The 25,493-nt window shown below is 44.5% G+C and overlaps 2 protein-coding genes across 2 annotated transcripts in view; both read right to left on the reverse strand.

Annotated features, from left to right (window-relative positions):
- Nucleotides 1–338: 338 nt before the first annotated feature.
- On the reverse strand, nucleotides 339–7,542 carry si:ch211-194g2.4 (nephronectin). The gene is made up of 7 exons (XM_062516739.1): nucleotides 7,455–7,542; nucleotides 6,635–6,750; nucleotides 6,157–6,249; nucleotides 5,183–5,305; nucleotides 3,911–4,030; nucleotides 2,275–2,409; nucleotides 339–1,201 (listed from the first exon to the last, which is right to left on the reverse strand). The coding sequence occupies exons 1-7, from the start codon at nucleotides 7,505–7,507 to the stop codon at nucleotides 993–995; spliced, it is 849 nt and encodes a 282-aa protein (XP_062372723.1). The 5' UTR covers nucleotides 7,508–7,542; the 3' UTR covers nucleotides 339–992.
- Nucleotides 7,543–15,963: 8,421 nt separating this feature from the next.
- hhip (hedgehog interacting protein) overlaps nucleotides 15,964–25,493 on the reverse strand; it is a 36,381-nt gene continuing 26,851 nt past the window's right edge. Inside the window, exons 11-13 of the mRNA XM_062516715.1 lie at nucleotides 24,633–24,714; nucleotides 19,236–19,384; nucleotides 15,964–19,096 (exon numbers count right to left, since the gene is read on the reverse strand). Of these exons, the coding sequence (XP_062372699.1) occupies nucleotides 18,876–19,096; nucleotides 19,236–19,384; nucleotides 24,633–24,714 (452 nt within the window). The 3' untranslated portion in view covers nucleotides 15,964–18,875. The remainder of the gene's footprint in view (nucleotides 19,097–19,235; nucleotides 19,385–24,632; nucleotides 24,715–25,493) is intronic.

The raw sequence follows: 25,493 nt of genomic DNA on the forward strand, positions 1-25,493 counted from the left end.
TGATGGAAATGTCAGAGGCCTGTCTCTATTCATCCAGAGCTCTGTCACAGACTTTTCTCTCACTTTTCTGCACTGGGCTCTTGTGAAGCTGTCAAAAACAACCCAACCCCGTGACATTATGCCAGAGCTCTGTTGGTGATGCTCCTGCTGCTCTGGGCAGGGGTCGCCCCGGTCGACCTAGTCCACTCACAGAGCTTCAACAAAGAGGTCAATTAAGCAGAGAGAGCTTTTGCTGATAGAGGTGTTCAGTGGGGAAGGGGGCAATTAAGATGGTGAAGGTGTGAGATAAAACATGTTTAGTAGACATCTACTAGAGGTCATTATTTAATTACGGTAATAAATATTTGTATTTATATCATGTATGTACATCCAGAAAGACAACAGCAACATGAAAAGATGTAAAACAATATTAACTGAATGTTTTCACAAATAAGATCAAATAGTAAAACAAACTCCATCTCTCACATTAAATTAAATCTGTGTAATTCTAGTATATCGTATTTGTCTATCAAAATGGTGTAAAAAAGAGTAAAAACAAATCTCTATAATCTTTGAAGTTCAAAAGCGAAGCATTAGAAGGTTTTTTTTGTGGGGGCTGTATGGGACCATAGTGACAGACTGCATGGGTGTCAAATGAATGACTGACTGACATCTAATGACAAACCAGTGACCATCCCATCTGCCTACGTCCAAAGTCAGGTCCACTTTTGTTCACAGGCAGCAGATAAATACAGGGATCAGGTCTAAAGCACCAGCTATTAGGGCTTCAGAATGGCTCAGCAGTTTATTTGAGGTCCTTGAGGTTCTGGTATCAGAATCTCAGCCTACAGCAAGTACAATGTAGGATGGTCAGCAGTCCCAAACCTGAAATCCACTGGGCCAGTTTGGGTAAGACAAAAATCAGCTCCTGGTGCATGAACTTGTCTGAATGACCTTTTGCTTACCGCTTCACCCTCCTAGCCCCAGTGTGATGCATTGTTGTGCTGCTTTGGTCAGAGGCGGTAATGTCTGGCCCCTGTTCTTTTAGACAGCTTGAACTGATAGTACATCTTGGAGAGTGATTGGCCAGCTCTCCTCTTGAGGCAGATGAAGCCATCTCCTGAGAACCCTTCCCGACACTGGCAGCGATAGGAACCAGCAGTGTTAGTGCACAGTGCATTCCGACTGCAGTGGTGTTTGCCAGTCAAGCACTCATCCTGATCTAGTCAGTGAGAACAGAGAGACTGTTAGACAATGTGGACTACCATATAGGGTCAAATAATGTGCAAACACTAATTAGAAGGCAATATTATGGTGTTTACAGTTTTCCCAGAGAGGGGGTTCACCAGTATACAAGCAAAAACAATGACAATAATCAAGAAGGACACATCCTTCCATTCCATGTCTATCCATTATTAAGTCTTCATGGTGGCATGAGGCGTCTCAGACTCTGGCCTGGGGGAGGCTTTGATGTCTGCTGATGCACATCATATCTCCTTCAGTGTTAAAATCATGGGTCCTTTCTGTTCCATAAAGATTCTCCATGACAGAGCATTCCCTTAAACCACATTATTATGGACAATCATTGGGAAACTGTGTGATTCCTGTCATATCCTGTCATTGCTAGACGTGCCTCTTTGTGTATTTGTATGAACAATGAAAGATTTGCTCTATTGGCCAGCCTTTCTACCATTTTACAGGGCTAACCCACTATGAAATAGGCCATTAAAAAGTGCTTAGCTCAGTAAAGAGTGGTGCGAGAATGTCGGTCATGTACGTCACTTGACTTGTTCTACTTTGTGTGGGTTAAGTAATGGTGACGGTTCCAAAGCACTGGGATGAAAGTGTCACAACACTCTCCAGGCGCTAACACAAAACAGTTACTCCAGCAGGTCGACATACTGGGAGCACAATAAATATCAGCACTGTCACTGCCAGAGCTTGTATCTTCAGCCAGACTCACGACTCACTCAGCCCGTCTTCAGCTGGTGAGAAAAGCATGCTACCAGTGAACAGGCCTCTAGCTGGGGGAGACGGAGAGTAGAGGAGCAGGTGTGGAGGTACTCTACTGTCACATGCTGCAGAGGTTCTCTCACTTTCTCCACAGTAATCTATTGGCTGTGTACTGAGGTTTATGGAGCTCTGCACATGAAGCATAGTGTACTTCCATTGCAACTAGCACTCCAGCAGAGGCACCAATGGATGTAAAACATCTCTGCCTCTCTACCATTCACCATAATGTGGTGGCCCATTTTTCAACAAGGCCCCACAAAGAACTCTACCTTGTACTTATACCTCTGCATGTGATAGAGTTGTCCAGGGTGCCGAGGATGAAGCCTTGTTTGCAGACACACACAAAGCTTCCAAACGTGTTTTTACAAGTCTGATGAACTGGACACACTTCAGGTGAGCTCACACATTCATCTATGTCTGAAAGGCAAGAGCACGGAAACATTCACCAACAAGGACATGTACTCACACAACACTTGCCTGTCCAAATAACCATTACTGCACTCAAAAGATGAAAAAGACACAACAAATGACTGTTTTGGCTCTTCTCCTTTGAAATGGACACCACTGTAGTAAGTCAGAGAATAAATCAGCAGGAGCAAGCCCTATAATGTAACAGTTTGTGACACTATATTGTGAACTGTTTCACATTCATAACAGGCTTGTGCAAAATTCAGAATTGAATTGAGAATGACTCCTAAATTCCAATTCAATTCTTGAGTTTGAACTGAATTTGAATTGAGGTCAAAGACAGGATGCAGCTAATTCGAATTCTAATTAAAGGAAGTAGAATTAATTCAATTAAAATCAAAGAAAGTCATATAGGCCTATTTAATGGTAGTGTTTAACAATGAAGTTTCACAAAATATATCAGATATGATTGCAACAAACACACCACTTATAATTGAAAACAGTAATAAATTACATTTCCAAAATAACCTTCCCAAAACTGAATGTATGTGAGATTCAACACATTCTTCCTGTTATGTGATTGTGTACTGTTTTGAATTGCCATGAATTGAATCCCACTTCCTGTCATTCCAATTCCAATTCCAATTCAACTTCCTGTGGGGTGGGGCCAATTCAATTCAAATTCCAATTCATGAATTGAATGGAGGCCAATTCTATAATTCGAAATTGTGCACAAGCCTGATTCATATATTTTGTTTCTTGAGCAGGGTAAGTCGTAAGGCAGCAACTATCTTTCCCTCTAATTTCATAAGCTTGTAAATGATATCATCCCAGCTATTCTACATCCATACATGTCTTAAAAGCTGCCATATAGCTGCCTCATCCCAGTCAGTCTCCAATGAGTGGGCTACTGCTAATCATCACCCACGTACACATGGAAGTGTTAATGAGTGGAACTATTCTCCTGAGAGGACACTGGGGTGGCCTAAAAGGAGTTTGCCAATGGTGTAATGTTTCAAAGGGATGGGACTGGAACGGGCTTTATGAACAACATGGAAGGCGTCACAGAGAGTGGTTTTGTGAGATTGAGAGGGCCTGTTCACAGGCAAAGCAAGGCGAGGTCATGCTAATGACCACTTTTGTCCAGTACACTAACATGACTGTTTAAGGGCTGTGTCTGGTTTTCTGAAGGCATGGCTAATGACAGACTTTATCACTGTCTGTTCTTAATAGCAGCCCAGAGACAAAGGCCTTTAGCTGGGCTTAATTCTGTTCTCTCAAGTGGTCTGAATCACAGTAACTAGTGCTTTTATCTTTCAAGTTTGGGTCTGAATGACTGATAGTAGTTGAAATTTTGCTACAGAACTTCAGAGCTGCCTCAGTTCCCATAAATCCGTGGGTTCATGGGTGATGGAAAATAAACTAAATTATGCAGGAATCAAATTTTTCACTCAAACTCAATTTTATGTAGCCAGTATGCGCTGATTAGCAAGATGTTGTGTGTTCTCACCTTTGCACGTCCTGTTATCTGCAGCCAGTGAGAGCCCTGGAGGACACAGGCAGCCATGCCCACCTCCCTCTACACTCTGGCAGCCATATTGGCAGCGCAAGGCCCAACATTTTGGCTCCTCTAGAAGGCACAGATAGACAATAGACATCATAGTTGATTGGGTATGACAGAAAATAAATGTATACATTTGCTGTCCTGGTGGTAAGAATAACAATATGCCCTGAAGCACATGTCTTATAATTCACAGTTCATAGCTTGCGTTTATGATAAAACTGGTCGGAACTGAGAGAAAATCACAATGTAAAAGGCTGAAATTAGACTTTTGAATCACAAGACCTAACAGAGATGTCAGTGAACTAAAATATATGTACAAATGACCAAAATTATTTTCAATTAATCAATTTCCAATAATGTTTCACTGAAGTATCTCCAAGACTGAACTTTAAAAAGAACCTATTACTGTACCTCAGGTATGCAGCCTTTACCGACTCTCATTTACTAGGGAAGTATTTACCATGTTCAGTTAAGTGATTGATGAACCAGAAACATGTGGCCTTAGGGAAAACAGTATGACAGCAGTGCAACACTGGCCCAATGACCTGTACACTTTGACTTCTGTTGCTGCTTACTTGGGTTGCTTCAGAGGCGGCTGTACAATTGTCATTGCTCTCTTCACAAACACCTCCAGACACCACATAAAAGCTATTTTAAACTCAATAAAGCCTAAGTTATTGTCAATAGCAATAACAATATTTTACAAAAATATTGTCTTACAATCTCAAATATTTTAACTGTTAGCTATAACAGACTACAGACAAAACGAAAATAAAAACCCCGAATAAATATTTAGCTCACCAAGCACAGGGCAGATATGAGAAGAGAGTTTAAGGGATTTTCCATTATTTAGATTAGATTGGATTGTCAATGGCTTTTGACACAGAGGTAAACTCCTGTGTGTGAGTTCAAAGAGGAGTTCCTCAGTGTGGGGAAGCTAAAACTAGGACTGTAATGTACACGGTATACACTGGGCCTCCCTCCTGTCACACACACACACGCCTTTGGTCAGCCATTATTCTGAAATATGATCATTATGTTTAGGAACATACAACCAGCAGCACCAATTCATATTTTCCAAGAATAGTGACGTCATTTCATGCAAAAGCCATCCTTCTGAGACACAAAAATAGTAATAAGAACACCAATCTAAATGTTCATGTGCTCATTGGATTATTTCAGCATCTCCTTCGATTCTGCTATTTTCTGTATACTCACTCGTACAGGTTGTCTGGTCCATGTTCAAGGAGTAGCCTGGGTCACAGTAACAGCGGTAGCTCCCAATGGTGTTCATACAGCTGTGAGAGCAAGGCCTTGTGGGTAGGCCACACTCATTTACATCTAGAGGCACATGAAGGCAAATATATCAGAGTAGTCACATTAGAGCAGTGGTTCCCAAGCTATTCTGGCTCATGGCACCCCTAAACATATCTCTCTTCCAGAGCACCCCTATTTTTTTTTTTACTCTCAACCTACTTTGTGCATTGTACTTCCATGCCATTTTATTTAACCTTGTGATATGTTGAATAGGCCATAACTGCTTTCATTATTATAGCATTACTATGAGAAGGCGAGGATTGTCTCATTTTTGTTTCATTCAAATGAACCACTCTCTTTAAGTTAACTCATTTAAAACTTTTGGAAAACAGAGTATGAACAGAAATATCAGGAATAGGCCTTCAACTAAAGTGCACAAAACGTCTGTACGTCCATCACAACTGTATTTTGAAATTGATAGGCTAATTTCTTTTAAATATGTCAATAAATGATCAAGCCTGGGACTATTCTGCGGCACCCCTGAGCATGCGTCACGACACCCACAAAAACCCTGAGCCGGTACCATTTCTGTGCACATCTTACAATAAAGTAACACAATATAGAAATGTGCCTTTTTGTCTGTTTAGCTGACTGGGTAGGCTACACCTTGCATTGAGAACTGACAAAATGGTTAATGGCAGAACAGCAAAGCTAGATAGTGTAATACCAGCTAATCCAGGTGCACATCCACAACGACAGGCACGTAGTTCTGACTATTATTATTAAGTCTTTGTATCATCAAAATTATTCTGAAGAATAGAAAGGCCAACTCTGCTACCATGCAAAATCATTTAGAATAATTTGCTCAATAAGATAAGCAAATAATGATAACTGGCTGACTATGTGAGTGTGGAGGCAGTGTGCTGCAGCCTTACCCTCACTGCACTGCTGGCCTTGGTAGCCCTCTTGGCAGGAGCAGGCATCAGGGCCGACACAGCTGCCCCTAATGCAAGGCTTCACACAAATAGCTAAGCGCAAGAGAGAACACACCGGTCAGATGGGGCCATGGGCCACATACCCAGCACCATGAACATGGACACATCTTCAACGGATTAGTAGTTTTCCAATATTGTTACGATAATACTGGTGTATTGCTATACATTTGTGAATATGTACCGTACTGTGATGAATAAATTGTCAAATAAAATATTTCAATCAAGAATATTCTGCTGTGTTCGGTTAGTAGTCTAGATAATAGATAAACTCATTTATACATTTTAAACTCAGATGGTCAAATATTGCGACTGACTTGTATCTATTGACGTAATGCTAAAAATGATATCAACTTGTCGACCATTTAGTTATGTGAATTGGCAAATCATTTGAATCAGTGTTCATTGGGCTCGCACTCACGCTGGCAAAAGCCACTCTCATTCCTCCAACCATGGCAGCATCCAGTAGAACGCCCAAAGACACACACCCCCTCTGGCTGAGTCCACTTCCACTGGTTCAATATCCCTGTGTCAGTCCTGGGGTCCCAAAACACATCAATCTCTCACATCCAGACATTGAATTCCTAACCACATAGGCCTTCTACCTGACAAGATATTACATAGACCCTGTTACTGTGATAGACTTTACAATGTTACTACTAGCCAAGCTCAACATCGGAATGGATAGAGTATGCCCTCCTTCTTAAACTAGAACTCTGTTTCTCAATGGACATTAATTCAAATGTTGAAGTACTGAGCAAACAAAAATAAAACCAGTTTTTTTTTATTATTATTTAAACGGTTAGATAATAGGCTGTTGAGGTGAACTAGGCTATATTCACAAACAATCCACTTTTCAATTGGTTAAGATTATCTCAATGAGCGAATGGGCCAAATAGGCCTGAAGACTCAACTAGCGGACTCAGGTAAGGAGCTACATCTGTTATGCCTGCACTAGCTATCTGCCCTAGGAGGTTAGTGTTGCATAGCTCTTACATAACCGCTTGTACCTGACAATTTACTTATTCGCACAAGGTTTTAAAATATTCAACAAAATTTGACAGCTTCATTTTGCGCAAAGGCCTACACCACATTGTGGTGACTTAATCACGTCATAAAATACGTCTCATAAATCTACCTCACCATCATAAAACCACGCATTGGTCATTAAAATGAATTTTCTCGACCATTAAATGAAAACAAACAAAACAACCAGTCAATCAGTCAAGGACTACACATACCTCTCACCATGAAGAGCGGCTGCGTAGAGCGCAGCAACGGAAAAAATAGCCATAAGGAGACGAAAAACGATGTAACCTCCAAGCTGCATCTTGTTGAAGAAATGTTGCATGCTGCTGATCACGAAGCTGATCACTGGTGAGTTTAAAACGATGTAGCACAAGCAACCCCCATATGTCCTTTCATTCGGAGACTGAAGTGCAGGAACTTTTGGAATTCCTCCGGCAGATGGAACAGGTGTGTTTGTATTTGTGTGTGTGTGACCGCCTGCCCATTAGAGTAGCTTACATGCTCAGACGAAAGCTTACCTGAACAGGTCATTAAGTTTTGTGTGACAGCAATGGCTAGTGACTGCCAGTCAACTAATGCTTTGTTTATTTATTTTACACCTTGAATGGTGTATTGTAAAGCGTGTGTTAATGTGAGGTGCCAATCACAACAGTTTTGATCACAGAAAGCATTAATTTATCACCTAAGCACGATGCGACACCATAAAGTGTTTGTATCGTGTCCATAACATCTTGAGAGCACATGATTCAAATTCGGCATTAAATAATTATTATATATTTCAAGATAGATAGATAGATAGAGTCTTTAATAACCCCATGGGCATAGTCGTTTCCACACACCATTCCATGTTCTACAGCTAAGATTGTGGGCACAGCACCACAAGACATGTAACACATCCGACATGACATTGGAGCATTGCTAACTCCATGTATTGGACTATCGGACTATATAAATACACCTTCTGTAGGCCTACTTCAGCAATAGCTATTGACATCATTTTGTTTCGCACTTATTTTGGACATTGCATTCTGTAACTGATATATTCCTTGAGTCCTTGAGCATATCATACTGTTATTGAATAACTGTTTTAGGACAAACTTTACACAGCATGGATTGATTACAGTGTATGAATGTTCTCAAAGTGAGAATTGCATTTAGTCTTTTGTCCACAAAATGAAGAACACAACAGTTTAGTGCATGACATTTGTCCTTTTTTTTTGTTGTTGACAAAATTATGTGATCTTATCCGCATGTTGTGGACTCAAAGCTAGCATATTTGAGTTTTTCGTGGACAAAAGATATTGTGGTACAACATGTTTTCAAATGACTTAATGCTTGACATAGCGCAGAATGCATTCTGTCTACAAAAATGGTCTATTACACTTGGCGCCCCATAAATGTGAGCCAGGGTGCATATGAGGTTATTTCTCATAGCACAAATCTGAGTGGCTTCATATTCCTACAGAAACCACTGACAGAGCTTAAATTCTGGGCTTCCCTCCCAAGCAGATCAAAATGAAATATGTCCAAGAACAAAGTGCTTTGGGAGCCCATCAGCAAGTGTAGTGTTAATTTATGGATTGTGTGATGTTAGGCAGGGAAATCATCTCTGACAGTGCCAGTGCCTTTGAACTGGGAAGCCACGGGTGATTTTTCAAAGAATGATCAGTGAGCAATCGGCCTGCATTAGCCTTAAGAGCCAAGTGCGTGCCTAATCATCTCACGGCTCATTCGGTGGTGGGCTGGATGAAACAAAAAACACACATATTTCTGTTTAACATGATTGTCTTGGTTCAAAAGCCCACCTTAGGAGACTTTTTGTATCTCTTTGATGGTTCTGTATAGTCAGGCCGGGCTGAACAAGATGTCCACTTTTGGCAATAGCCTAGCACATGCATGTATCCACTAATCCACGTGCCATGTCTGATTCTGTCCCCCTGTAGCCTAATCCTAATCTTTGTCTTGCTTCTCTTAGAGGCTCATGGTGTTCGTGGTTTATGAACATTTATTTTGACACCTAATAATTAAACTCAAAAGAGCTCAATGATTTCCCAGAAGATGTGTAGTCTATTATGTGTTCAACTTTTGTAATGGAGGTGATTCATGCTGATTCTAAAATTTCATAATGTTGCTTAATTTGTTTGTGGTTAAAGTGGTTTTTGCAATTCCAGTGCCATGATCTTTTGACAATTTCATTAGCCAAAGAATAGCCAAAGGAATGCCAAGAGGGAGAATGAGAAGAAGAATGAGTGTAGTTCTGGATTATGATGAGGTCCCCACATTCAAATGAATGCAATCCATCAGGCCCAAAACAAGTAAAGATGCACAGTAAAACTGCACATTTTCAGGCAAAGGCAGATTAACAGGCGTTGTGGTAATTTATAAGATTGCTGCGGTAGATGGCTCACCCCTGGGCCCGACATGTGAAGGGGGATGTGGGAGATCAGAGGAAAGTGTGAGGAATTTCAGTCTTGTGAACCACACAGACTCTCTCCAGTCTTTACTGTTGAAATCATTTGGAATAGGGAAAGGGAGTGTGTTCGTCTCTCTCTCTCTCTCTCTCTCTCTCTCTCTCTCTCTCTATCTATCTCTCTCTCTCCCTCTCTATGTATTTGTGTGTGTGTGTGTGTGTGTGTGTGTGTGTGTAAAGGATGTGTGTGATGTAGCGGGATGTTGAGCCAGTGTGGTTTTGTCAAGTGCACTGCTGTGCATCAGCATGCGGGTTGGGGGACGATGAATGGTCCAGCATGATCAGCCTTTGACTCCCGGCCAAGCCTCCAAGCCCCGTTCGTCATTATAATACAATTAAACATAATCCTGGCAGCTGGATGACAGAGAGCGAGGGAGTTGGGAGAAGAAAGGCAAGGCGCATTAGACGTGCTGGCCCTCTCTGTGTGTGGCACGTGGAGTGTGTGTGGCTGCTCGGCTCTCTGTGTCATGATGATGGTGTATTATGGCTAACCTCTCCTTCTCTCATCCTCATTCCTACTCAAGCTGTTTTTAAACCCAGGGCTCAAAAGGTTCTGACATTTTCTGGAAACCTGTGCTTTGCATAATTATGACCTATTCGTTTAACTCCTCTTCACATATAGAAAAACAGCATCAAGACTAATACTTACTGTAACTGCAAAATGTCTAAAATAGCCTTTCACCTGATTGCTAGTCATTTTAGGTTGAAAGACACATTATTTCTTCACAGTGACAGTGCAGTTGCATGCTGTTGTAGTTGCCTGCTTGAGAGCTGCACTGGAGTGGGAACAGTGATGTGTGGAAGGGCTGCCACCTTCTGTCAGCTCTGTGAAGATAGGCTCAAACAAAAGCTTGGAGCATTCACACAGCACCATATCTCTTCTCTTTTGTTCTCCTGAAGCCGCTGGGACAGCCATGAAAGCACATGGGAGCACTAATGCAGGAGCTGTTCCCTTCACAGTTTTTACTATTCCATGTCTTCCCTGGCACCGGAATTGCAGCATACAGCTTGGTTTGTACAACCTGTAAAGTTAGTGGTGAGAATTCAACGTCTTATGCATTTAGTGTTGGCTAACTGCATTTTCTAGCATGTAACAAGCCCGCAAAATGTTGGCAGAAAAATGATCTTGTAGATCTTATCTAACTGATACCATGTAAACCCTCTCAAAGTCATATTGAAGATATCAGGATAGATTTCCTTCCCCAGCCCCTGATGTGTCTAACAGGTGCCCCTGATGACTGACAGGCCCGGGTCACATGGGGCATGCTCAGGGCTATACCAGGTGCTGGGGTCAAGGGTCGGGGCATGTGGGTCAGTGGTGGTGACAGGGCACCTGCAGGGGTGCTAGATATGCCAATGACATCACACCTGACCCTTTGTCCGAGGGAGTGCATTGTTTGGGCGGTGTGAAGTCGGAGGCCACTGAATCCATCAATGCAACAGCCTTCAGCCCCTCAATGGGCCCACCTTGTCTCTGTCCCTTTGTGAGCGCCGAATTGCCTGTGACAGACAGATGCTGAAATGTTTCCTTCTGCTTCAGATGAAGGCCTGAGGTCCATCAATAGTGGGATTTGGGTCTGCATGTCATCACAGCTTCTATTCACATCTACCACTGTTTAGTTGCGTAAAACATATTTAAATCTTAATGTAATGATGAGATTAAAGTAACTTAGGTCAAAATGCATTTGATATTTTTGATCAAAACAAGGAAATCAGGGAGGGGTGTCAGGGCGGGTGGGGAGATGTAAGTATGTTATGAATAATGCTATGTTTATGTTGTATTTTACGGCCTCCATGTGATAATTCATTTTTGCAGATTGCGTTTAACAATCTGTGTAGGATTGATTGCGTAGGTTTGCTACGCAAAACGTTTGCTTTTGTATTCTCTTGGGTCTGACTGTCAGCTTGCTATGACAGACTTTTTCCAGTATTGAGGAGAACCAAATGGAGCGTGCTGAGATGATAGGGCCTGGAGGGGGAAACAGAGATGTCAGAGCATGTTCAGTTACCACGGCGAGCTTTCCACCGCTCCTGAGCTTCATTAGGGCTGTTTTGGAAATGGCTGTGACACTTAGACAGCATTTTCTCCATCAGACTAAATGGAGGAAACAGAGAAATGTCAGGAGGTTTTCCAATCATGACGTGATTCTCTGTCCTTGTTTATGTGTTTATGAATGCGTAGGTGTGTTTTGGAGGCCTTTTGAAGTGTCATCACTGATGCTGCCAGTAAGTAACACACACGCACGCACGCACGCACGCACGCACGCACGCACGCACGCACGCACGCACGCACGCACGCACGCACGCACACACACACACACACACACACACACACACACACATGCATATTACACACATAGATATGCATAGTGTGCTCAATGTCCCCACTCTGGTGACAGTAGGCAGACATGAAAGTACCATCAAACAGATCTGTGCAACCAGCTGCAGCTACTTCACTTTCTGAGCCTTGGAACAGACACCTCCATCTGTATTTGGTCTTAGTCCAGGATGGTATTGATATACAGTATCAGATAGTAGGAGTTTAGTTCAGCTTGATGTGATGGTAGATGGTTAATATAACCCTATGGCTGTAAGGTCTTATTTGCTTTGGAAATGGCAGGACTGAAAACTCAAGGTCACCTAGTACTGCTGACTTTCGTATTGGTCACCTCTGTGCCTTCATTGCTTAGGCCTGATAGGACAATGAGGCATTTGGATGGAATGTGATGGTGCCGAGTGAATAGGAGATCTAACTGGTTTCTGAATGTCTTTTTCTAGTTTGTGTCATTTGGGTGTTATTGTCAGAAGTGACACCTTCTAAGTGTTTGTGCAGTAAATATGTCTAGAGCAGGGAGGAGCCTTCACATTGTCTATATTGGCTTCTGTCTGTCATTTATGCTAGTTCCATTCACCTTATTTGTAGAGATGACATAGCTACTCGGAGAGTGTTAAAACAGACTCTTAAGCAAATAAGAACTTTTGTTTGCCACTTTAGACTGGAACTGGAGTGCGTAAAGCTGTTCCACACCCGTGTCTATTGGGACTTCTTTGCTCACTTTTTTGTGCTTTTTCCACCTCTTTTCAGGCAGACCCCCATCTCCCTTAGACGCACAAACCACATCATGTTGGCTAGCTGTGAGGATGTTGACATAGCAGTGTTGACTTTTGGGTGAGGTAAGCGCGATGACCCTGGCTGATTTGGAAAAAGAGAAGAATTAGTAGACGTGTGCCAAGATGAGCCTTGGTGTATACAGGTTAATACAACAATACGCAGCAAGTGAGGGGCCACCATAAACCATTTGCATAGCTCCTTTTAATGTGTTTGGGAAAATTCCGGACCTTGCTTTGAAAAGATACCTGGACATGGAAACTTTCCCCTAGGTGGTCTGCCTTTTCCGCCTCCACTTGTTTACTGAGTAGAATTCTGAGTCACAGAATTCGTAGTCACACACACCATCACACATACACAATCAAAACACACACACACACACACACACACACACACACACACACACACACACACACACACACACACACACACACACATACACACACACACACACAGCTATTCAGCTGGTACTCTTTGATCAGAGTCTGGTCATGCACCTTGAATTTTACTGTCTTCTTGTACCTGTCATCACTTGTGAATCTCTCAGTCACATGCCATGTCTGTGTTGTGTGTTGCGTGTTTGTGTTTGTGATTCCCTCTCCTACACACTTGGATTCTGTCTCTGTCCGTGTCTCTCTCTCTCTCTCTCTCTCTCTCTGTGTCTATGTGTGGGTCTCTCTCTCTCTCTCTCTCTCTCTCTGTCTGTCTATGTGTGGGTCTCTCTCTCTCTCTCTCTCTCTCTCTGTGTCTATGGGTCTCTCTCTCTCTCTCTCGCTCTCTCTGTGTGTCTATGTGTCTATGTGTGGGTCTCTCGCTCTGTCCCTGCATGTGCATGTGTCCTCTCTGTGTTCTCTGTGTGTTTACATGACAGCTTGGACCACAGTGGGAACCCTAATTGCATCATTTCATGGATGCAAGTCAGTATGTTGGGTTAGGCTGGCAACTATATGGACACAGCCCCATGTTCACAAAGACACAGATACTCAGACACATGAATGTGTGTGTGTGGATGAAACACACGTTCCCACATACATTCAAAACAAAGCGTGTATCTCAGTCAAACGTGGTGAAAACAGAAGCAGCATGCAGAAGTAGATTGAAGAGGAATAAACACGCTGTGACCTGAATGAATCCTGAAGATGATTAGATTTGGGCTTTTTTTGAGAGCAATGAGATGTAAGTAGGGATCCTAGATATTCCTTTTCAGAAACACTCATGAAGTTAGAGACTTACTTGCCTGACTTATCGGCTCATTTGACTCTAGAATGTGAGCTATAAATAGAAATGAACCAGATCAGAGTTCTATAGCCTGTTCCCACTTCTGTTCTCTCATCAGGTCAGGGAGCCCTGAGCATTGTGTTCTACTCAAAAGTACATTTTGCCTCATTCATTGACATATTCAGAAAATGAAAAGAGGGTGTCTACCAGAACCGTTGGCGATTTAACGCTGTAAAAGCCCATTTGGGCTCCAGTGGAGCGGAGCCCACTGAGTTTGGGAATATCAGCATCCAGACGTATGTTCTGTGCGTCAGCTCCCATAAACACATGAGCTCATCTGACACACAGGGTAATTAAGAGTGCTACACAGCCACATGCGCATTGGAGAGAATCACCATGAATGGAAAGAACGCACAATGTTTACCCAAAATATTTGCCCAATCCATTATGTGGGAAATCAGTATTGTGGAACTAACATGTCGAAAACTGCTTTCAGCTTTTGTAATTAGCGCATAGGTACATTTAAAAGCTAGATTTTTCCCCCTGTTTTTGCATGAGCAAACCTGTCATTACATTTGCATATTTTTCTTCTAGACATGCAACTAAATCTGTTAAAAGTGTTTTTGTTTTGAGTATGCATATTTATTTGAAAATATGACTTGATAGCATGTTTCAGAGACAGTGCTGCCTATTATCTACTAGTCCAGCTCTTCAGCTGGTGTACACAATATAATAACTCCCAACCATCTGAGTGTCGCAAATATTTAGTATACAGGGTCCTGGTGTTTACTCAGAGTGCAGGGTTACAGTGTTTATGAGAGATAGCCAGATGAGGGCCCTTTGGGGGAGAAAAAGAAAACCATTCCAAATGCAAAGCAATGATTCATGCCACAGATAGTGTACAAACCAAAATAATATCCCCCCAGACACCACCACTCAGTTACCCCGGTTCCAGTCCACGCAATTTTGATTGGCTCTGAACAGTGCACAGAAAACGTAGTATTGCATTACTCCAAATACGTCGCCCGGGACAACTGAGGTGGGTGGTCTCCACTCATTATCATTACATCCACTCAGACTGATTGATATTAGGGGATGGAATTTAATAATGCCAACCGGCGTCTGGATGTGTGTGCACGCATGTATGTTTGCTTGATGGGGTCTTTGAGGGCACTTCTTTCTTCCCTAAAAAAGCTGCCTCCCTTGCATGGAGAATAAAAATTGTAACATGTTCAGTAGATTATGGTAGATATAGTTTAAATATGTGCAATATATATATATACAGTATACAGTATATATGCTGTATATACTGTATTGCTCCCATTGGTCTTCTAGGACAGGTTCAGTCTCAGTCTCAGTTTGGTTCTGGTGGCTCATTCCTTGACGCCGAGTTCACTTTCCAAGCAGAGCTCTGCTTCAGGAAACACCCAGGAGAACACCGGGCTAGTGGCCACTGCAGCTTCCCTCCACATGACAGGCTCTTACCTCAGTCCAGTCTGGAGGAAAAAGGGAGAAGAAGGAAAAAGCCCTAATGGAAAGATGGTGTGTGACGTACATGAAGTGGCAACATCCCGGTGGAGCATCCCAGTGACCAGCCAGAGCACTCGAGCATTCAGGTCCTAAAGGGACAGACCATTCTCCAGCCTCCTTAGTCTCACAATATGAATACTGTATGTACCTTTTCCTTGTACCTCTCATCTCCTGCGTATCAGGATTTGTAGTCACATTGCCAGTTAAAAGTATTACAAATGACGTACATATGGCATTGAATCTGTCCAAATAGAAATGTGAGTGTAGATATCCTTTCAGTCCCTTGTGTGCTCACTGTTGACTGTTTACGAGCATGTTCATTATGTTTATTCTGCCCAGTTGGGACTTATTTTCCCACAATGATCAGTGGAAAACAGAAAGATGAGACATTCAGTTTCAAACATGCTATAAACTTTAATAGACATATTGATATTTCTGAAAAGAATACCAAGATAGCCCTAGACTTATTTACATGATCAAAATCTTCACAGATAATGGTAAAAACAACATAGAGAACTTAAATAACTTTATGGCGTAACTACTTAAATAAGGAAGAAAATGGAAGAAAAGGATTTCTCTATTCACATGTTGCCTTCTCAGCAGCTGCAATGCAAGTTTCACATTAAGTGCTTAAATTAAAGGATAAACTTACAGCATGGATACTTTAACATAAACTACGACCACAGCACGGCCAATCAATTTCAAAAATACATTTATGAAAACAAAACAAAAAAAAATTGACAAACAAACAAAAAATGATGCAACAACCAACAATGATAACAGCATCTGCTGTTGATGGAATCCCTCCAGTAGGGCAAGCAGTGCTGAGAGGGATGCACCCATGATGACTAGGAGTGACAAATCAACAAAAACAAGCTGATGACTGGCAGCATGCATCAGTTACCACATACCAATGCTAAAGAAATGATGACATGTCATGAACATGGGAGAGGGTTTGGCTTGTTCTCTTGACAGGGCTATAGGGCAGAGACTGGGCTGCTGCCTGCAGGGCCTCAGGCCCACGAGCACTGAGCACCAAGACTGCCACACAGAGCACAGGAGGAACACATGAGCCAGCCCAACATTTGCTTCCAACAGTTGGGAGAGTTTGTCAAATCCGATACGATCAATAATAACCATTATTGATCTTAATCTCATTTAGTCGCTCTTTCACCATTGAGGGTGCTGATGGATGCTGAGGTGTTTGCCTTGGTACGTTTTTAACATGGTGGTGATGGAAATACAATGTTTTCAAACCAAACAACCAAACCATAGACATCAAAGTTAGACAACTCTTACAACACCTGTATAATTGAATGTTGTCACACTTTATTTGTGTTCCAAAACTGAAGCAAAGGATATGCAGTTCTGTGACTTTCAACTGAAATACAACTAATTAGTCCATGCTTGAATGATGGGAAAAATAATTGACAAAACCCCCCCATGTAAATAAAAACACTACTGGTAATCGACTGGGGATTACACAGTGTTCGCAGACACACTAATATATTAACTGTGCTCCTGTTAAAACACATGTTTTGATTAGGAAAAAGAAAATGAGGTGTGAAAGCAAAAACCTTAATGTAAAACCACTCTATAAACATCCTCCTCTCCCATATATTATCACACTTACAAAAATAAATGCTCCTCTATCAAACAACAGTAATGCTATATTATTTTGTGAGGCTAAAGTAGTACGTCTCTCAGTACAGTTCTGTAAGAAATATACAACAGCGTGTTCTGTCCCTTTTGTAGCTGAATGCTGAATATGCTGTAGTATTCTTCAATATAGCTCGTATGTGTTCCCAAGGGGGTCAACCCTGGCCCTGCTCTTCTGCTTTTGGTCTCTGTACAGTATGTCTGTGTTGTCTAGTCATACACATAACATTGCCTGCTTTTTCAAAGGCAGGCTCTGGACTGTAGAATTGGTTGGACCCTATTTTATGCGGAAAATCTTTTAAACATGATTAAATCGATCCGAATATTCTTTTTCAAATTGGCATATATCAACTAACTTGTATCATGGTATCAAAAAAGAAAGCAGCTTCCATGGATATGGTGAGTAAGTAGAGAAAGATATGTGTTTCATACAGTGGCACTTGTCTCAAGAACAGAACACTGACCAAGTTCAATTCCCCAGCATGGAATCTACTTGACATCAACAACTGTAGGTACTGCTACTTTAAGACATTTAGACTCTTACGTACCTAGAAGTAAACTAGCATATTGATGTACAATAATGTATTTCAAGATGCAATATTTCTACAGGTCTGAAAATACAGATCAAGATGTTATTCATCTGGACCTCTTTTCATTTAGCTGTGCTGCCTATGGCTACATACATATATCAAGAATATACTGACTAGTCTTTTAACTACTGAACAGGTTGTGATGAGGAAAGCCAATGATGCATCTAAATCTCAAACAGACTGACGACTGGCCCTTTTGATAGTCTCTGAACCAGTGACATGGTCCGAGAAAATGAAATGGATTTGGCACCATGATCCTCCAGCAGGGCTATGCTTGAAAAGCTCTGACAACCGTAATCTTTTTTTGGGGGGATCTCAAGTTTACAAAGTTACAATGCAGGTTGGAGCCATGTAAATCTCTGAGAAGATTGTCACAAATATTCTTCATCTTGTATGCTTATTCTTTTCAAGTTAGCATATCACTAAATCGTGAGCTTTTGAGTTTGTGTCAAACTGACAGATGTGCATTCATTTTTAAATGTTTTAACGTGAAGTCTTTAAGAAGGCAAAGACCAAGGCAAGCCCCTGTGTGAGGTGGCCTTAGGAATCCTGGTGAGAATGTGAGTTTCTCCAAGGTGCAGTTCAGTTCCATGGACTGCTGCCGGGGGCGGGGGGCTTTCCTATTGCATGCCCACAGTATCCAATCTGTCTGCAAGTCACTGGATTTTTCATACGTCTCCTGCTGACTCCGTAAACAAGCTGGCCTTTAGGGGTAGTGTAGGGGGTGCAGGCCTGGCTCCACTCAACTACACACTTCTAATCAGATCTCTTCAGCTCTAGAAGGTCTGAAAGGCTGTTGAACAAAGTCAGGGGAACCATCAGCGATGAAGGGAAAGCTCACAGTGGCTGTTAAGACCCAAGAAGCTGGAGGAGTGTTGAGGGGTGCTGTCTGATCAGCCTGCATGCATGCATCTGCCTCTGGTGCTGGTGCCGTTCAGCATGTGAATAAGAGTGGGAGCTGGGCCAGGAGAGGGGGAGACCTGTGCTGGCTATCTCTGAGGTGGAGTGATCTGAGTGCTGCTCGGCTGCTTTGTTCAGGGTTGGTGAGGGCTGGTCACTAACTGGGGGGAGATCTCTCTCCGGGGGCCAGCCTGCCCAGCAGAAAGGAGGCCATGCCGAAGATGCTGTCCAGGAGGCCGTCTTTGTTCTCGTCCCCCTCATCGTGCTCGGAGCCCCGCTCGCCCTTCTCACACTGGGCGCCGGAGAAGCCGCTCTTGCACAAGCACTTGCTGGGCTCCACACACACGCCTCCGTTGCGGCACGCCGGCTCACACTTGGCTGAAAGAGAGCGCACACAGGGGGGGGGGGAGGGTTAGTGATGCTCAGCCTGGGCTAGCACACAGTACAACATGGAGCCTTGAGACATGGAGCCATGGCACTGTCCCTTGCAACTGTAGGAAGGTTGGCAGCCACTCACCCACTCTACAGAAGGGGCCCTCCCAGCCTGGGGTGCAGCAGCAGGCTCCTGTGGGGGTGCAGTGTCCATTCTTGCACTGGCGGGAGCAGGGGCTACTCAGCATCTCTGGGGCCTCCACTGGACGACGGCATTCTTTAGGCACCGGGGGTCTGGACACACAAGCATAGCAAACAATAGGTCTCTCTCTGAACACAAAGAGTGAAGGGATCCTACAAACATTAAATAAGTTCAATCCATTTTCCAGTACACAACACAAACTCATATTTATTTTCTCTCTTTCTCTCTTCTCCCGTAATCTGACACACAGATGCACGTGTAGAATGGATTATTATTAGAGTTAAATTAGCCCTGCTCTGATCAATTATATCAAGCCCTCATCATGACCATGTCTGGAAACAATAACAGGCTTGTGCGTAATGGAGTTGAAGCCTCTGGAAACAAACATCCTCTTGCCTCTGTGTGTGGCTGTGTGTGTGTGTGTGAGAGAGAGAGGGAGGGAGAGGGAGAGAACATGTGTGTGTGTGTGTGTGTGTGTGTAAAGAAGTGCGAGAAAGAATGACAGAGTGTGCATGTGGGTGGGTGTGTGAGGGCACTCGGAGTGTATATGTGAGTGTATGAGTGAGTGTGAGTGTATGAGTGAGTGTGTGTGTGAGTGTATGAGTGTGTGTGTGTGTGTGTGTGAGAGTATGAGTGAGTGTGTGTGTGAGTGTATGGGTGAGTGTGTGTGTGAGAGTGTATGAGTGAGTGTGTGTGTGAGTGTATGAGTGAATGTGTGTGTGTGAGGGCACTCGGAGTGTGCGTGTGTGAGGGTGAAAGTGTGACAATACAACAATGACAGTATGTGTGGGGTGCAGGAGCCCGGGATTGTCCTGACAGCCCGTGTGACTGATGGCTGGGCTACTGTGGCAATGTGTGTGTGCGTGTGTGTGTGTGTGTAGTGGGAGGTGGGGGGTGGGTGGAAACAGGCTCTTGTGTTGAGGGTGGTAGTTCCCATGCTCCTCTCCACTGTTCCCCACACCCACAACACAACACATGCCTCCTTTCTCCTCCGCACAGCACTCCCTTCCACTTGCTCCCCAGCGCCCCCCTGCCTTTGTGTTGTTGTTGTTGTTGTGACAGCCTGTATATTGTTACTAACAATGAGAAAGGGAGGGAGAGACTGAAACGGTGAGAGAGGGAGAGAGAGAGAGAGAGAGATCCAAGACTCAAGGCTGTGCGAGAAGAAGGGAGAGCTCAGGGGTGAGACGAGGAAGGCAAAAAAGAAAGGGGGATCTCCCCAGAGGATTGGGCTGCCACTGTTAATGGCTCGGGAGGTCAGTGGCGCTAGCGAAGGGTCTGTGTGTCTGCCAGGGTGGGCTTGAAAACAACACCTGCTGCTCGCAGCACCAACAAAGGCAGCTGGGTCAACAGGCAGTGTGGGAATGAGGCAGCCCAGGAGGCCGCACATACAGCACGCAAGGCTGATAAATTAAAGAAAGGAGGGACCGCGGCTTATTGGTTTAAGGCTGTCCCCAGGACAGTGGGGAGAGGGCTGTGCTGCTCTTTGTTGGGAGGGAACAAAGCGTTTGTGTCTGATGCCAGTCCAGCCTCCCTTCTGTGTCTCCCCATGAAGCTGGTGATAAGACACAGTGGGAAAAGACCGGCCCGGAGTGACCAGACCAGACGGAGCGCAGGTCATCTCTGTGGGCCGGCCCACGTGACCACGCCTCCGGCTGAGCTAAGAAAACAGAGCAGCCACAGCGCAGGAGTGGAGGGCTTCCCGAGTAGCACACACACACACACCCTTGGCCTTGGCAGCTCAGGTTAAGCCAACAAGCAGAGGTGCAGAGTCCCAACCAGGGGGTCCTCCCGAGTGAGGAGTCTCCACAGGGACAAGTCAAGCCGTCTGAGCGAGGGACAAGGAGAGAGAGAGAGAGAGAGAGCGCGCGCCATATTTCAGTTTCCCACAGAATGCATCATCCAATGGCTCAGAATCCCTCTCCCCCACAACCTCCCTATTGTTCTGCTCTCTGTGTGCTTTCATCCCTGCTTTAATTGTGTCCAGAATTTACTGTGTATTGTAGCGGTGGCCCTATTCAGCGCGCCTGGCCAGAGGCCTGGGGGTGGGAGCAGAGCAAGAGTGGGCCTGAGAGATTTAAGAGAGATGGGCAAATGTGCACATTTCACTAGTGAAAAGAGCTGGACGCAAAGTCACTCTCTCTTTCTCTCTCTTTCTCTCTCTCTCTCTCCCTCTCTCTCTCTCTCACACACACACACACACACACAGATACACACGCACACACACTTACGTAAACACTGGCATTGCTGAAGCTAGAACTGCACGCAGTGACAGAATTAATATGGACAATTGTTTCATTTATTTGTTTGTCTTATTGTTGTGGTGATCCAACTCCATAGCTCAAACCCACAGAGAAATATGGTTGAACCATCTGTCAATCTCTCATCCCAAACTGCCCAGCGTTTGACTCATTGTGTGTTTGTTGTTGTGCTGCTCTGTGTGAGTGTCCTCTCTGCTGCAGCACACTATCTCTGGCTCAGGCGCTCCTCATCAGCGCGAGGAAATAGCCTCTGGTCCCCTGGGCCTCTGTGCCTGCGTGTGGCAGGCCAATTGAGATAAGAGCCGCTTCAATGATGCATTTCTCTGTCTCAATCAGACACTCCACTGGGCTCATTACAAAGAGGGAATAAAGACTCGGGTTAAGAGAGGAGAAGGAGAGCAAGAATGTGGAGCTCTGTCTGTCATGGGCCCACCAGGCGCTAGGAGATGTTTGTTAAACAGTTCCATCTCTCCGTCAACGGCAGCGGCTGATAAACAATCCCATAATACTCGGCCGTCCACATGGGACAGCGATGTCTGTGTTGCTCATGTTGAGCTGTATTTATTATCCAGAGTTAGGCCCCCGACAAACAAACGCTGGTGACAGGCGCCCTTATTGTGGCATGATGTATTTATTCCAAAAACATTGCAGACATTTCACTTGATGCTACAGGCGAACCCTCCCAGTCTCAAACACTCCACCACAGCACACCAAGTGCCCCGCTCCCCCTGCTGAAGAATGCAGGGAGATCAAATCCAAACATGCTGTGGTTGTTGCCCAGCCCCACACACACCCTCCCTCCCTCCCCCAAACAGAGCAGGGAGGCCTCGGGGTCTCAGGTACACAAGACCACCCGACGCGATCTCGCGCTTGAGGTCAGCAATGTTATCCGCTTCCCTTGCCCTGCTCTGTAATGAGATCCTACATGATCGCAGTGTGTGTGTGTGTGTGTGTGCGTGTGTGTGTGTGCATGTGTGTGTGACACTCTGTGTCTCTGTGTGTGTGTGCGATGTTTGTGCAAGCATGTGTACATGTGCATGCATGAAAAAATATGGAACCAAGCAAAGGAACACCAAAGGTCTCAGACAGACTAAACAAGCCCAATCGATGGTGGAAAGAACTGTTCCTAGGAAAAAATGTGTGGATGCCAGAAAACGTAAATAAAAACGTTTGAGACGGAGGGGCCTCAACATGGGCAGGGACTCTGGAAACATCTGTGAGGTAATTAATTGTGTTAAGTCTTGGGTGGCACTGTCATCACCTAGGAATAATTAGTTAGGGGTCCATTTCTATTGTAATTCCCAGCAAAAGAAAAACAAAAGCGTCTGCGGAAATTGAGCACAGAGGAGGGAGTCGGGAAATGCTGGACTGAACCGCCACCCCCGAGGCCTCTCGCTGGGCGGAGGGGCCCCGGCTCCCAGCCTCCTCACCAGCCAAGCAAAGGTGATGCTACAGAACCACCTCAGACAGACGAGTCCAGCTGTGTGTATGTCTGCGTGTGCAGGCTGGGGTGGGAGGGGGTGGGTGGGGAGCAGATGCTTTATGGGTGCTTGGTTTGAATTAGAGGCTGTGGCGGATCAGCTTGTGCCTATTGAGAACTCAAAGTGCGGGGCAGACATCTCTTGTTCTATTAAAAGCGCGCTCGTCGCTGGAGCTGCTTATGGCTGTGTGGGAATTCTCACGCTTCATCTGCACATTTCCTAGTACTGCGGCCCGCACTGCTCTTCACATACACTTGGCTTGACACAAACAACAGATTTTAAAGATCCATCATTATTGCAAATGTCTGTCTAACATATGGGACACATTACAGCCTATTGTGAGGTGGCGTGCGTACACACACAGATACACACAAAAGACACCCAAACGTTAAAAGCAACTGCAGTGGTTGATGCACATCTGCTACGAGAGTCTTCTGACACATAATTCTAAGACAGTTTTGGACCAGTGAAGGTTGAACTGCATGATTTCCCTCTCTCTGGCTCACACACACAGTACTCTCTCTCTCTCTCTCTCTCACACACACACACACAGATACACACACACACACACACACACACACACACACACACACACATGTAAACCTGCAAATTCGCCCTGCCATCTGAAAGAAAACATTCCTGTGTGCCGGCAGGTGCCTGGGTTGCTCCAGAGTGTAAGTTCTGTCAAATCTCGGAAAATACCCAGCAGACCACACAAGCTCTGCAGTGAGCCTCCACCGGCCCAAGCCACCTAGACAGTGTTGGTGTTAGGAACACGCTACACTAACATTTGGAAATACTATGCTTACCCTCCAATTATGAGCTGCGTTTGTGTTGGCTATAGTCGGCAGTTGTGTGATGATTTGTTTAAAGGGGATAAGGCCCTAGTGTGGGAGCCTGTGCATGTGTGAGTGTGTCAGTATGACGGGCTTATATGTGTGTGTGTTAGTCTATGTGAGTGTGTGTTTGCACGTGCCTCAGTAATATTAAGGGGCTTATATGTCAAGAGAGTGTGTGTGTGTGTGTGTGTATGTGGAGGGCGATGTGATCTCCTATTGATGATCTTAGCTTTGAGTAATCAAGCCATGCGCTGGCCAAAACAAATCAGCCCCAGAATGTGTCTATATGTAGAGTGTGTGTGAATAGAGAGAGGGGCTCTCACTCCACACTGCACTATATAAACTATGTGCCTGTCTAAAGGGAAAGTCAATCACCACTGTCCCTCATAAGCCACAAATACACGCACACACACACACACACACACACACACACACACACACACACACACACACACACACACACACACACAGAGAAAGCGGGAGAAAGGGAGAGAGCCTTTGCAGCTGTCAAGGTTTCTGATGCTGCCTCCCTATAGCTGAGAGAGTGCCAATGTTCTCCTCTGCAGATGAAGCACACCTACTGTAGTAATGATGGCAACATGCTATCAGGTATCACCAAGCCACTGGATTTGTGTTTCTGTGCATGTGTATGTGTCTGTGTATGTGTCTGTGTCTGTGTATGTGTATGTGTATGTGTATGTGTATGTGTATGTGTATGTGTATGTGTATGTGTATGTGTATGTAGGTGAGTGTCTGTACCTCTTGGGGTCCAGGAGCTTGTAAAGTTTCCCGCTGTGAGACTGTGCCATGCTCTTGCTGGAGGTCAGAATATAGATTTCACCTGTGGAATACATACAGAGAAATTGAAGACAAACTGAAATTAGTTTCACTAAAGCAGATGCTTTGTTGATCTCAGATAACCTTTGCCACTGCTGTTAATTCTAGCTTTGAAGCTTTGAACTCTACCCTTTTCTAAGGGAATGAATTGATCCCAGAGGTTGTGTTTCTACAGTATGCGTGCTGCTACACTTGACAAGAGGATGAGGCTGATGACTTGGGCTCGTCTGGAATCATGCAAGACGTTTAATTAGGAGCAGGCGGCAAAGACAGAGCCCAGCAAGTGCACATCACAACCATGTGTGCGAGAGAGGGAGCAGCACCACACACACGTCTGATGCAGCCTCCCTGTAAATCACTAACACACCACACACATTTGTCTGTGCTTCACCAGCGCCATAAAACACCTTGCCGTGACCGAGCACGAGCCTGTCATTAGCACTCAGTGTGCACACTCGTGAATGTCTCTGGTCATTACTGGTGTTTGTGCCTGCTGACTTCTGAAAACGTTCTGCGTTGGTGTCCGATGAAGAGAGGGAGAGGCTCACTAGCTGAGTGGAAAGGGACGTGGTTAGCAGCCAAGCAGTGTTGTGAGGCTGAGCTCGGGGAGGCCTGTCTTGTGTCCTTAAGTCCCTGAGGGGGCTGGCAGTAACACAAGTCATTAGGGGTGTGTGGCGAGAGGAAGAGGACAGCAGAGGGAAATCCAACACGCGGGGTGATCCCTCTGCCCTCCCAGTCCCAGCCGTATCTGCTGTCGGCAGCAGCCGGAGGGGAAACGATCTG

This window comes from Sardina pilchardus, chromosome 2 (genome assembly GCF_963854185.1).
Source record: "Sardina pilchardus chromosome 2, fSarPil1.1, whole genome shotgun sequence".
Taxonomy (NCBI): Eukaryota; Metazoa; Chordata; class Actinopteri; order Clupeiformes; family Clupeidae; genus Sardina; species Sardina pilchardus.